The sequence below is a fragment of the Mizuhopecten yessoensis genome, unplaced genomic scaffold (genome assembly GCF_002113885.1).
Source record: "Mizuhopecten yessoensis strain PY_sf001 unplaced genomic scaffold, ASM211388v2 scaffold9639, whole genome shotgun sequence".
In the NCBI taxonomy this organism is placed as follows: domain Eukaryota; kingdom Metazoa; phylum Mollusca; class Bivalvia; order Pectinida; family Pectinidae; genus Mizuhopecten; species Mizuhopecten yessoensis.
The window spans coordinates 510,333-525,549 of record NW_018408148.1 but is presented as its reverse complement, the minus strand read 5'-3'; the positions used below and the strand labels follow the sequence as shown (position 1 = coordinate 525,549).

Here is a 15,217-nt window from a genome sequence, read left to right as displayed (position 1 = left end):
TCAACGTCCCAAAAACAAAGTTCAAGGTCAAAGAACAAGTTCAAGATCCTAGAACAAAGTTCAAAGTTCAAGGTCATAGAACAAAGATCAAGACAAAAGAATAAAAGCTCAGTATTGCTTAAGCATTGTTCATTATCGACAAAAAGATGTCAAGGTTATTTTAATGCTGTCTTCGGTTTTTAGGATGAAATATGATTGTTGCTTTGAAAAATAACTGGGTTTTTTCTTTTCATATTTATATTTTCTATAATGAAATGCTATCCACAAATATTTTGTTTGTTTAAAATTCATCACATCAAAGACACTCACGTAATCAAATCCAAAATCAATTTTAATATTAATGACAAATTGTGGAAAAATCTCAAATTTAGCATGTTACCTCTAACTATGATTCCAGTTGGCCTAGAACTACATCATGGTTGAATCAAAGGAATCAGATATTTACTCTGTAAACCAAAAGATAAAGCAAAAGCCAAGTTTTCTGTATTTTCTTATATAGAGACTTGATAAAAGAAGACTTCATATGATCTTAGCTGTTACATGAACAAAAAAAACTCAAGTAGAAAAAATTGAAGAAGAAAAAATGGAAAACAGGATTTTTTTTTGGTTTAAGGGTCTTTCCTCTTATTTCTATTTCTCTGATATACGCAGATTAAATATCCGATTCCTCTGGTCTTTCCTCTTATTTCACAGATTAAATATCCGATTCCTCTGGATATATAATGACTAGACTATCCTTCCCTGGGCACAGGGGATCAATTTTCTATCAATATTGTCAGAATATAGCCCCGACAGTCAGGGCACACAGCTGTATACATCTACTGAGAACAAAGTAAGAAAGACGATGTCCAGGTGACGAAAAACATTACAACAGCACATGTATGTTAAAGTTGCCACTTTAGACCAGGGCCTGTATTCATGAAACAGTTCTAATGCTTAAGCATGCATTTTGTGCCCAAGCTTAATTTCTTGTCCCATTTATGAATTGATGATAAAATCTTATTTTGTCGATAATTTGAAGAAAAAAAATGAAAAGACTAAAAGGAGGATACTGTTTTCAATGTTTCTACTTGACTTTTTGATCATTTGACATGATTTAAGTGAGTTTCAAGAAAGTTGGTGTGAGTACAAAATACATGCTTGAGCATGAGAACGGTTTCATGAATACGGACCCAGATATTATTGTGAAAAACTGGGAAATTTCTCTGTATGTATGCCATGAATTTTGTTGTCTATAAGTTGATGAGAAAGCATTTTACAAAAATTATTTGAAAAACTTTGTTTCATTCTTTTGCTCATTTTGTTTATCTGTGTATTTATGCCATGAATTTTGTTGGCTATGAGTTAGTGAGAATTACAGAATTTAGAAAAATAATAAATTGACAAAATTTGTTTAATTCTTCCTCTCACTTTGTTCCCTGTCGACGTGTACAGACTGTTTCTAAACAGTTGGCACTATATTCCCGATAACGTTGATAGATCTTTGATATCCAGTGCCCATGGCTCTGCAAGTTTTAAGCTTTTTTCCTCTCTCCAGTTTTGATATCAAGCTAGCTCACGCAAACACACTTACCTAGTCTGAATCGGACATGTCAGACTATTCGCATACAACAGAAAAAATGCAGGTTACATCTGTACACTAAGATTATACCATTCATTTGATAGCATGAAACTTTTACTGTGTACCATATTTGCTTTAATTAATGCCCCAGAGTCTTGCAATACAGGAAAATTAGAATGATAATACAGATTACTGAAACTTCCTAAATTCTCTAAGAAAAGAAAAATTGTTTAAAATAAATTTTGAAATATTTTTGGAACCATTTAAATTTTCGTAAACAAATTGTCAAAATCATTGTTATTTTTTGTAGGTATTGAAACCATGTGAACAGTTTTTACTGACTCAAGTTCAGCTATACGAGCAAAGGGTTTATATCAGCAAAATAGTTTGTCTGGCCACAGAGTTTCATGTTGCTTGAACCATATACATATTTCTATATTATATACTGTATTACAATGTTAAGATGCTGTGAATCTATATACCATTATTGACTTAATTAGTGCCCTGGGCAGTTAGTGATAAGGGAAAATTAGGAATATCAAAAGACTATCTAAAAATTCTAAAAAATATTTCTGTGATAATATATTTTTTTCAAGTAAGTAGATGATTTGTGGTGAAGAAGTGGGATACACGGACCAACCCAAGGTTGGGGGCACTTATAAGTGATTGGGTGCTTGTTATATCAAATACGGTACTGAAAGAGAAGTTTGTGTATTGTTAAGTATTGCAAGTGATTACATTTCTGTAAATGTCCAGTGCAGTGTCATCGCCAATTTAAAATAAAAATAAAATTTAAAAAACGGTATGTGTGTATGATAGAAACTGGAAATTCTCACTCAATTCCTTTTTTTTTATTTTTTTTTTATTAAAAATCATAAGAATCCTTAATAAAAATTAAAGAAACATGATGATTCACTTAAAAGAAATTCCATTTCTTTTTAAAAGTAACAACAGTGAGATTTCCGGATATCTGACAGTGAAAAAATCATGACTGCAGTTCTAATTTTCATACTTGCAAAACTGGAGCAAATTTGTTTTGTAGAATTTCTTTTTTCTATTTACATAAAGGACATTTACAATACAATAGAGGATACACTTGCTCAGTTTCTAGTGTCATGTGACATGCTTACCTGCCATTTCCGTCGCGCCATGAACTGTTTCAGGTTACGCAAACTTTGGCGAAGCTTTTTGGCACTGTTTTGTTCTTTCACAAGCCATTTGTGATTGAGACAGTCTTTCGCATTGGGTCGATTTCTAAAAAAAAAAAAAAAATGTAAATATGAACTTACTTTTGTGGAACTATTTCAAAACAATCTCACATGCTCATTCATTTAATAAAACTTATATTTTTTTGTTTCATTATAACACGAACACCAATATCTAACTTAAAGTTTCCTTCTGAAATAAAAATCTTTTTAAGGAACTATACCTCCCTTTAGAAAATCATGATTATTTTACTATTTTTCCGCTGACTGAATGGTTGATTTAATTCTAAGAGTTCTGCTGTTTTAATTGCTTATCACTCATTTGAATCGACTTTTATTGTCTATTGGAAGTATATACTCAATCTTCTAACCAATCCACGTATATGTAGCAATCAATTTTGATGCAATAAAATATATTTCACATCATATTACTTAACAAAGATGGAATAACACTTTAATTTACAAGTTTTTGAAATAATTTAAAAATTAATTTCACTATTGCTATGGAAAGTAATTTGAACGGAAATATTATTGGTGCTAAAAACGAATATACCTGGTATATTCTTGAGTTAATTTTTGTAGAATTTAATTTAAAAAAAAAATCATGATGAAAAATTTCAAATGATCCAAAATTGTTTTTTACAATATTTCTTACTTTCTGTTCTGGTCGAGTGATCTCTCAATAAAATTCCTGGCATGGAATGAGATGTCTTCGAATGCTTCATCATCAAAATCAAAATCACCTGCAGTTACATTCGATAGCGTTTCAGCATCAGTATCACCCATAAAGGGAGACAATCCAGATAGCCTGAAACACAGACAAGGGAGATAACAGTGTAAAGCATTTGCCAGAGGACTATAGACTACTACAAATTTATGGAAATTCAAATAAATTTAAATATTACAAAGGAAATATATTTATATATAGTAACACTAAAAGAAACGGTTTTTTGGCTGTGTGAAGTAAATCTATATTTTGGAGTTGGAAATATGAGTCTGTATCATAACCGCCAGTCTAAAAAGATTCTGGATACTTTTGGGTGTCTGTAAAAAGGTCATGAAACTTTGGTGTCTTAAAAAATTCTGGATACTTCAGTGCTTGAAAAAAGTCTTGATATTTGGTGTCTGAAATAAGTCTAGATGCTCTGGTGTCTAGAGCAAATCCTGTATTTCTAGTGTCCGAAATAAATCTGTAATTGGTGTGTGAAATACATTTGGATATTTTTACATCTGACATAATTTACAATATGTTAGTGTCTGAGGCAAATTAAGGTATTAAGTGTCGCACATCTTAGTTTAAATTACCGAGTTTTCAATTAAACAGTAAAGAACATGTCTTCATTTCCTTATCTACATGTATAGACAGACAATTTACCTGAGATTACCAAAGTAAGGCTAACTAGGTCCTTATGCTTGGATAAGTTGTAGAAACAATTCCTTTCTATTTCAAAATACGTTACCACAGTCATTATAATGCCTATTGACTGTGGTAAGTATTTATAATAGAAATTGGTTTCACAAGAGAAACCTCAAGTTTATTAGATGGTAAAATTAAAAATTAAAAAATTTGGAAGTACACAATGCAGTTATTTTTTTTTTAGAGAGACAAAATGAGATTACAAATTATTTTGAAACAAAAACAAAACTTGGTAATATTATTTGGCTGTACAGGGAATTATAATGTTTGTAGCAAACTTACAATACATAACAGATAACTCCGATGCTCCATATATCAGTTTGGAATCCAATCTCCTCATAATTAACAACTTCTGGGGCGATGAACTCGGGTGTGCCTGAAATGGCACGGAGACTTTCACCGGGTTTGTGGAATTGAGCGAGGCCAAAGTCTATGATTTTGATCAGGTTGCTGTCCTTTCTCACACAAAGGATATTCTCTGGCTTCAGGTCGAGGTGGACGATGGACTTGCCATGCATGTAGTCCACTCCTTCGCAGATCTGGCGCAGGAAGTGCACACAGTCACGCTCTGTCAGGTCAAAATCTTCGTCAACAACTCGCTCAAACAGTTCTCCACCGCCCACACTGAAAATTTAATTTTATTATGTCCATTTTAATATTGACTTATAATTGACAATTAAAATAAGTATATATAATGACTGACTTAATACTAATATTTATTTCAATTTACGACACAGAGAGACGAACTAAATGGATGATAACCAGACAGAGTTGTAAACAGAGATAAATAGTGCATAACACTTTTAGTTTTGGTGGAGACTAAAAATTAACAGGCTTGCTCCTGGAANGGGGGGGGGGGGGGGGGGGTGTGTTAAATTTCATGAAACATCTTAAATAGCTGATATCTGTAACTAAGTATCAGATGGGCAACAAGTATGCATTGTTAATAAATGTATAATGCCTTAGTGAAATCCGTTACTGCTGCAGAAAAATACATTATTTATCCAGCAATAGACCCATGCCTGGTAATAAGCCCCCATGCCTGGTAATAAGCCCCCCTGCCTGGTAATAAGCCTGCCTTGCCTGGTAATAAGCTTGCCTTGCCTGGTAATATTATTTAAGCCCCCTTGCCTGATAATAAGCCTGCCTTGCCTGGTAATAAGCCCCCCTTGCCTGATAATAAGCCTGCCTTGCCTGGTAATAAGCCTGCCTTGCCTGATAATAAGCCTGCCTTGCCTGGTAATAAGCCTGCCTTGCCTGATAATAAGCCTGCCTTGCCTGGTAATAAGCCTGCCTTGCCTGATAATAAGCCTGCCTTGCCTGGTAATAAGCCTGCCTTGCCTGATAATAAGCCTGCCTTGCCTGGTAATAAGCCTGCCTTGCCTGATAATAAGCCTGCCTTGCCTGGTAATAAGCCTGCCTTGCCTGATAATAAGCCTGCCTTGCCTGGTAATAAGCCTGCCTTGCCTGATAATAAGCCCGCCTTGCATGGTTGTTTCATTGTCACTATTCTAGTTATTGGGATCTGGATTCGACCAAGATTTCGAGATGAATCGAACTCTACTCTTTGCCCTTATTAGGAGATACCGATTCTGCTACATCATTTTTCACTTACTATTCCATTATGAGGACCATTTTTCTTGTTGTCTCAAAGGCATCACGTAACATTAACAGCTTCGGGTGAACTAACTGGTTCATTATCTCAATCTCCCGCTGTACTGCAGCTTTGTCCTTTCCGCGACATTTGATGACCTTCGCCGCCCATTTCTTCTTATCTTTGTCATCCTTTTCCACACAGAGGTGAACGTTGCCAAATTTTCCTCTAAAAATGACACAAAATTACAATATTTAATCTTAAAACTCTCTAATATGTTTATTTGTTAGTGAATATATCAATGAGCATTTTGATTTAGGAATGAAAATATATTTCAAAATTCTTCCCCATTGTTTTAACCCAGGAGCTATATTCAAATGAAATAACTGCATAATTCAATTTTATTCCAAAGTTTATACAATATATAATTAACATAGAAAAATTGTAGACAAAATGTAGTTATGGAATTTACAGATCCCTTCCTTACTGGAGAATTCTACTTCTTTTTCATACATAGAGTAACCTCAATTAATATTTAAAAAAAATTGGCAATGCAAGGATCATTAAAATCATGTGAATTTTTCTACCTTCTCTCTAACTGAACCATTTACAGAGTTTACTTACTTTCCGACCTCGTTATGGAGTTCGTACTGATCTTCAAATTTAACATCCATCTGAACCGACACTAATCGGGGACTGAATGGGATTTCAGGTTCCTCCTCTGTTAACGAAAAACATGTCAAAGTTCAGAGGTCATTCTTTGCTTAAATTATTTATGTTATTAGGTCAAAAGTCATAGGTAACATTATATTTCCTACAAAATTAAGATCTGACCCCAAAATAAACATTTTTTTCGGTTGATGAGAGGTGACATATGACTGGGGTTCTGTTTGGGTTTTTCTTGCTAATTTTGGTCAGGACATTTTATCAAAGTGTTCAAATCCACTCTTCATTATTTTCTTTATTCTGTCATAAAGAAATGACCTGGAAAAATTAATAAATGAAATCCTGTTTCTGCTAAATTTCTAATTTTGGTATTTTTCTTTTATCAAGTTAGGAAGAAATATGCTTAAGATATAGTTTGGAATTGAGCCAAAATGGTTGCAGTTTTATAGGCAGGAATAACATTGGTCCTTGTATTAAAGGTTTCAACATATATGCTTTGTAGCCGTTACATGTTGGCATAAAACATCGGAAGACAATAATATAGTTTGTGGAGGGAGTAATTGTATAATTTTATAAATACAGTGCATTACCAAAATGATAAAATCTCCTGAAATAAAAAATTTGAATTTTTTGTTTCCAACCAATCACTTTCAGAAAAGTAAAAAATCAAAAAAAAAAAACTTTTTTTTTTTAGAAATTGAATAGAACTATACATATAACATTAATGTACACTAAACTTAAATTAACTTGTCTATGAAATTATAACTATTCAAAATAATTATTATAAACACAGTTTTTCCAAATACTTTCTTACGGAGTCTCACCATCATCATCATAATTATTTATTTAACATGATTTCATTAAAACTGTCCGTTTATTGAATTTTTTAAAATTTAAATTTCGACAAAACTCATTATATAAAATAAAGGTATAACTCTTAAAAACACATGCAAAATAGTTTATACAAAAGAAATTCACCATTTAACACTTATCCACCATAGAATGAAATAGAAGTTTAAATCAATATAAAAAGTTTATAAACAACCACCATTAGTTCTGTTATCCCTCGTACACACCAATGGACTAACCCATCCACAGTATTGGGGCATGCTACTTTGGGAATAGGGGGTAGAGCGACATATTAATCCTTACAAAATTGTTAAGTCTTGAATATATATCAATCTTTATAAGTATTTTAAAATGGTCATTTATAGCTCTGGACTTGACTTAAGTCCTTTGGATAAAATGGGATAAGGTTTTTGGTTCCACTGTGGAAAGTTTTTTGCGGGGACGGAGAAAGGGTATAGGTTCTGGATCAAAGCGAATACTATACACTTATTACTCTTATGGTAGGGAAACATGATAATTTGTTTCTCTGAGGTTAATCCTGTTTCACAAGAGTGAGCTAAAGTTAAACATGATTAATCGAGGGGACACATATAATTGTGTTTCCTTACCACAGGGCTAATGAATATCTTATGATGCTGAAATATAACAATACTCCCATAGTAAAGATGATAAGGTTGACACCTCATTGTTGTCGTCTGCTTCAGGCATTTGCAACTTGATTTTCGTGGCTCCTGCCCATTTTTCCGAATAAGGGAACTATGATTTGGGAGACTCGAGTGTGTGAGGGCAACATGATGTTTTATTGCCCGGTCATGTGATCAACATCATCCAATCAGACACACTTCTATAAAGGAGGGGTATAATAATATCTTTCACGGAATCTGGTCAGGGGAATACTTTATCCATAAACATATATTTTTTTTATCATCATTGATTATTTCCGCACTGGAACGTGAAATATTTTTTCAAAAGATGATAAAACTTTTGCTCATCATAAAATAAAATTGTATAAAAGAGCATTATTTCAAAGAAATTGTTAATACCAAGAAATAAAAAAAATAAAAACGTGAAATATTTTTTCAAAAGATGATAAAACTTTTGCTCATCATAAAATAAAATTGACAAAAAAACATTGCTCTACTTTTGCCTGATCAAATGAGCTTGTTATTTTAGTAATACGAGCATGCTGTAGCCATGCGTAATATAGGCTCGCAGAGCAGTTGAATAAGGCCTGCTCATTGGTCAGTCATATTAGGAACTGGAAGTTGTCAGTATTTGTAACTGATGTATAAAAGAGCAATTTCAAAGAAATTGTTAATACCAAGAAATAAAAAAATACATAGCAGTGAAATGATATATGAAACAATTGCTCTCATCATAAGTATGTTTCAAGATTTCTATTCATTACAAACATTCTGTTTTAATGAAAATGAAAAATTGAAGTGTACTTCAGCTGAGATAATGTCAGGTCTTGTTGAAGTCAATAAATCACTGGACATTTTAAATCCATTAACTCATTCATCCCTGAAGACACATTAGAACTCTTCCATTGCAAAGGTTGGAAAAGTCCATTATGAAATTTCAGGGAAGATTGAGTTAAATATATCATTATTATAATTCAAAAAGAATTAAATGAATTTCAATTTAAAACTGTTTAGAGTGGTCTCCCTTGCATTCGTTGACTACAACAAGAAAGACTTGGATGTTTAGTGAAACCTTGTTGATCTAAATTGTTAAATAATCCCGAAAAAACTCATTTTCTAGATGAATGTAGGTCCTAAGAACTAAATATGTAAATCAGAGTCCTGTTATACTGCCACCTTTAGCATTGCATCATTATAAAGGGGTTTGGTCATATATTGATCAAACATGTAAAGGAATCAGCAGGGAAAAAGGAGAAGAGGACCTTGAAATATGTCGGTGATAAATGGGAGGCATTATATTGGCGGTAAGCAAAATGGTCAATTAACTATTATGGCATTATATCATGGTTTTAACGTAGATAACTAATCTCAAAAATCTGTTAAGACGGACTGATTCTTTTTTGTTACAAATATACGATAGATTAACAAGGTTTCACTATGTAAATGTGAATATGGGTTACAGAGAGCATGCAGAGTTGTATATAAAGTAGTTACTATGGCAACATGCCACACGATGATGCACATGTGTGAATCTCAGCGACATTACCTTGTGGAGAGAGGGGAGTGAACGGTGAAACAGAGGCTGTCGAAGTTGACGACAGAAAAACGTCTGAAAATTTAATGTCAAATAAGACTACAAGATCGGAACATCACAGATTACAGACTTCTACACTGCGGCCCCACCACTGAGTTTTCTCTCACAGTCTGTCCAGAATGTAGCTTCCATGGTGATAATTAGAGTGTCCAGAAAAAACCTCATATCAAAAGCGTGCCTGATGGCCATTTCCCATGATGCTTTGCACCCAGTAATAATGACATGTGATGTAAGAGTTATCAACCAATCCCCAATCACACTTCCTGTTGCCATGGCAGTAAGCTTAATACTCTTTTATTAATATACACTTAAAACCACAATTATTTCATTTTTTATATATCCTATGAAAAAATCAGCTCCTACTTCGACCTAATATTATACTGGTAAATCCAAATATTTGATGTGAATCGGAAATTTATTTATAAATGTAATTTGTAGGATTTGAGTTTGGAGTTGTCCTTCTCATCTGTATATAGTGATTCTGGAAGACTCTTGACTTTATCTGAAGTCGAAGATTTGCTCATGCTAAAATTACAAATATATTAGACAGAATCTAAGCAGAAAGTACTTTACAGGTCTCGTTAGTATCAAATACACTTACATTATACATGTATATACTGTCCAAATATTATTAGTATTTCATACGTTAATAATAGTTACACTGATGATCATGATGCAATGTTTTCAGTAAATCTATGAAGCAGGGTTCACTAGGGGGTAGGTTAATTCACACTTGCCAAGTATGTCCTATCACGGAGCTTGACATCCTATTTTGCAATCAGTGAAATTCATTAAAATCTATTTTCTAAAATTCAAATTCAGTTAATTATTGATTAATAGCATAAGAATTCTTAAACAGTGGTATAAATTGTAGTGTCAGAATGCCAAATAAATACACATTTGATGGAAGTAATTTTTAAAAATTTAAAAATTTTGTTGGACTGTTTCTTCACCAATGATATGTAATTCAAAGAATGGCAAGTATGAGGGTTCAAAGGTGCAATATACATCAGATGCTACATACTTGAATTCAATACATTTGCAAGAATACATGGGGTAAACTAGTGGTACTGATTTTATAAAAAAAATACATATCTGCCAATTCTATTTCTCAAATGCTGCAGCATGCATGTTAACTGAATATTTATTCTAAGATTGTCATGTCATGCAGTTGAACCACCAAAACATGGGGGATGAGGATTTATTTTGTTGAGTTATCTACCCTTAGTTGATGAATATATCCCCAGGTGTCACTACAGATGATGATAACAATACAAAGCAACACATACAACAGACAGAATGTGTTAGGGTGCTACATTACACCTGGGAGGTCATTTTATACAAGGTGACCTTGAAAGATTAAAATGATCTTGAAATAAGATACTTACCATCGGACTCGATGGACAGACGTTCGGAAACTCGACGATCCTTCGTAACCACGACGTCAGACGTCTCGCTATGTTTGCTCATGCCATGCTTGTTTTCAGCACTCACACGGAAAAAATACGGTGTATGTTGTGACAGATTTGATGCATGGTATGAAGTGCTCTGTAATTGGTCAAAGGGAAAGGTCAAATAGAGGTCAACTGAATACTGCATTTTACATAATAAAGATATCTGGTTTTACCTTTTAAAACAATTTGATGGCTCAGCATCAAATTTCCAGATTTTTCCCCAATTTAATGTGGCATGGTTCTGTATCGTTTGAAGGAATTAAAATTAAGCTGCCAGGGACCATTATCACATATATAGTGACCAATGCGATCCTTCAGAATTACATCCCGCTGTATAAATGGGGAAAGAAATGACTGACCTTCATGTCTCTGAATTGGGAGGAAAATAGTCAAAATACCAGAACATGCACTAACACTGCCATGTCAACACAGGCCCAATCATGTACCTGACTGTAACCCCCCCCCCATGCAAAGTGCCCTCATTACGTTAAATATGGTACAATAACCTTGATATAATGCCCCTGATCTCATTTGCCACCTTGCTTACCGCAAACTTATTTCAGGGTCCATTTTTCTTGTTTTCTTTAGAATTCCTTTATATATTTCCCTCATCTTATCACCAAACCTCTTTATAATGCCAAAATCTCTCTGGGCAAATGGTGGCAGTATAACAAGGTTTTGACTGTATATAGGAAATTACAAAATAGATATGAAATGCTTGATATTTTACTGGATGTACTTGGAATGGATAAACAGGAGCGGTTATGGTAGAAAATATCATTGATGTAACAAAAACGATATTTATTGATGAACTTAATTAATCTTAGATTTTAACATCCTTAACTCACTCACCCCAAACATTTCATAATGAACTATTCCAACCTTTGAATTGGAAGAGTTCAAATGTGTCTTCAGGAGTGAATGAGTTAAAATTTGTAACAAGTTATAACCAAAGTTGTAATATGAACATGACAGACCAATATTACTTACATGGCATTTATCAGTAAGGGTAGACCACTCTTCGTATTCCGCCTCACAGTATTCCACTTTGTAGCTGGAAATGAGGCTGCCTCCGTCAAATGCCGGGCCAGACCAGGACAGAATCACATAGGTAAGTGCGATCTCTGAGGCGTATGGCTTCCCTATCGGAGGGTCCGGTACATCTAGAGTATAAAGCAAGGATCGTAAAGAATTTTGATAGTAATGTTAGCTATTCCTATCCATGAGGGGCCATAACTCTGTCAGATATTGATGAAAAGCTATAAAAGTCAGCAGCCACTATCTTTACAATAGGTAATCTGGGCTAACAGTGTGTGTATACACAGTTTCTCCAAACAGTAAAAATTGAGGTGTATGATATTTTTATGACAGACCACCTACATGTGGGGACCCTATACTAACGACCTACTGCACACAGCTAGTCAAATCTTTAAAACAAAAAAAGACTCAATAATTACAATCAGATAGAAAAGATAATGAAAATCAGATACATTGTAGTTTGAAACTTGAAAATATTTGAAATTGTAAATATGATTAAGATGGTGTTTTGTCGCAGATACCATCACAAACAATGCAAATAGATTACATTGATTGAACTGATTTAAAACCCATACTTATCCAGGCTATGAACATTCCTTAAGCTAAGGAGCTCCTTAACTTAAATATCTTCATAGGAAAAGCATTATGCATTTTAAGCTAGGGAGCTCCTTAGCTTAAGGAGCGTTCATGAAACTGCATGGGGCCAGCAATGTCAGTTAAGATTATTTTTTTTACAAATGACAACCCCTTTGAACTTTCTTTCATTGAAAATTGCCTGCCTAGAATAAAATGACATTTTATTAAAAAACTTCAAAAAAGGTTAAAGCCTCTTTAACATCTTTCACCAAACATTGTCAAAAAAATTTAAGCTAACAATACAAATTTTTCAAATTGTAAAAACAATAGTTTAATAAATCAATTACGAAACTAGAAAACATCTGTGTGACATGATATTCCATTGGATCTGTAGGGGGGGGGGGGCATATAGCCCTTTCATAGGCCATCTCTATTTGATTAATTAGACATCCCTGAATAGGTTATCAATCCTATTAACAGCTCTGAAGAGGCCCATTATTACTAATAAATAGGACAGCTTTGAAGAGGCCCATTATTACTAATAAATAGGACAGCTTTGAAGAGGCCCACTCTTTATAAATTAACCAGACACTCTGAAGAGGCGGTGTATGACATACCTTCTACTGTGATAGCCATGGATCCGGTATCTCTGCCGACGTCATTTTCCACATCAATGTCATAGATTCCCCCATCGCCCAAGGTCACGTCATAAATGACGAGGCGACTAAAGTGTTCGGTTGTGTTGATGGTGTACCTGTCGCCTGTTTCGACCTTGACCTTGTTCTGTAGCCAGGTGATGTTTGGGCGTGGCTCAGCCGTAAATGAGACCTGTACCTGCGCTTTCTTTCCACGCAGGACTGTGAGATTTGGCGGTGAGATCTCGTGGATGTGCGGGGCCTGATGACCGTTTGTTTCTGTATCATCTTCTTCTGTTGATGTGGCTAGGCAGTCTGTGAAAATAATGTACACATCATAACAATATGTCTTTTCACTCACAAAAAAAAATCTGTATTCATAGAATTTAACATATAGTTATACCCTTCTTACAGCATTGCTATCCTAACAAAAACCTACCTTTAAAAAATAAATAAATAAAAACAAAATACAATAAATATTTCATGTAATGCCCCTTGGTCTATTCGCTAACTTGATTACTTCCAAAATATTTCAACCTATCCTTCTTTTTTTTTTTTTTAAATAATTCCATTATATGTATCTCCCAATTAAACCCCTTTATAATGCCAAAATTTGTCTGAACAAAGGAGGGCAGTATAATGAGGTTTTAGTCTCAGTCTAAAAAGTTCAATGAAAAAGATGTCAGTTCTTAATATTACATTTAAAAAACTGAATATCTTAAAGTTTTACTATGATAACAGAATTCAAAAGTACAAGTACTTAATATTCCGAAAACATTCCTGTAAACATTTCTGTAAACATTCCTGTAAACATTCCTGAAAAAAAATCCTGTAAACATTCCTGTTAACATTCCAATTATAGCAGTGTTGATGTTTATGATATTGTTCATGCTAATTTAAAAGGCACTACGTATACAGTATAAATATAACCAATGATTCCCGTGTGTTATAAACACATATAACCCTAAGTCTTTATATAGGTTTCATTTGAAAATTGAGGCTGTTCTGTGGAAATATAAGATACGGTACCTTTGACGCAGAGGACACAGGATTGGCGTTCTGCGCCAACAACGTTAGATGCAACACACAGGTACTCTCCGTCGTCTTCGGGATACGCCCCTTTTATCACCAGTCTGGCAGTATCTTCAACATACGTCATTTGGAAAAACTTGGAGGGCTGAAACCGCAAAGAAAGGCACTCCAGTTGCTTGGAAAAATGGGTGTTAAAAAATCTTGAATCAAACGTTGTGAGATCTGAAGCCCTCGAAGCCAAAAATTGTCACGTTCTCAAATTTTGAAATTACATTTTGACACTGTACTGTATCACTGGAACGAAAAATAACCTATTTTGTTAATTCACGTTTCGGTATCTTCATTAGTGTGGTACTTCTGTGACTCAACGACTGACACTGAAACAGCTTCCCAATGTTTATATCTGTACTGTTGGGCAATCATTATCTCTGTGTCTGTCAAAGCCTTGAAACCTCTACCACTGTCAGATACATATATACCTCCCAAAGTTATTCTGTCGATTTCACTAACAGAGTAACAGATGGCCAAGTCACCACTGTAATTGGACTGGTCTCGTATATTTAAAGCTCTGTTAGCTTGAAATTGGTTTACAAATGTAAATAACATTTCCATTCATGTTATTCATTTCAAGTAAAATTTCATAACTTCTATAATGGGATTAAAATGATTATAGTTTTTGCAAGATGATTAAATTTAAGCATAATCCTTTTAAGGAAAGAAAATGAGAAGTTAGATTGAGAAATTTGATTAAGTGGTTTGATAAAAGCTAACCATGCTTCATGTATTTAATATATGTGAGAATGAAACATTGTCAGTCTGTAGCCTGTTGTTGAAAGCCTGCTCAGCTTAACGATGCAGTTTCTTTTCCTGAATTTTTCTACATATTAGAGCCATATGGTACAAAAAATGTATCATATGACAAGCAACATTAGAGTATTATATTCATATAACT

General features: G+C 33.9%; 1 protein-coding gene across 1 annotated transcript in view; it reads right to left on the bottom strand.

The window, feature by feature from the left end:
• The window catches only part of LOC110458512 (titin-like), a 483,136-nt gene that overhangs the window by 3,250 nt on the left and 464,669 nt on the right, over positions 1-15,217 (bottom strand). The window contains exons 272-281 of the mRNA XM_021510245.1: positions 14,263-14,410; positions 13,216-13,548; positions 11,975-12,147; positions 10,919-11,078; positions 9,483-9,545; positions 6,402-6,498; positions 5,799-6,005; positions 4,466-4,807; positions 3,422-3,574; positions 2,692-2,815 (exon numbers count right to left, since the gene is read on the bottom strand). Of these exons, the coding sequence (XP_021365920.1) occupies positions 2,692-2,815; positions 3,422-3,574; positions 4,466-4,807; positions 5,799-6,005; positions 6,402-6,498; positions 9,483-9,545; positions 10,919-11,078; positions 11,975-12,147; positions 13,216-13,548; positions 14,263-14,410 (1,800 nt within the window). The remainder of the gene's footprint in view (positions 1-2,691; positions 2,816-3,421; positions 3,575-4,465; positions 4,808-5,798; positions 6,006-6,401; positions 6,499-9,482; positions 9,546-10,918; positions 11,079-11,974; positions 12,148-13,215; positions 13,549-14,262; positions 14,411-15,217) is intronic.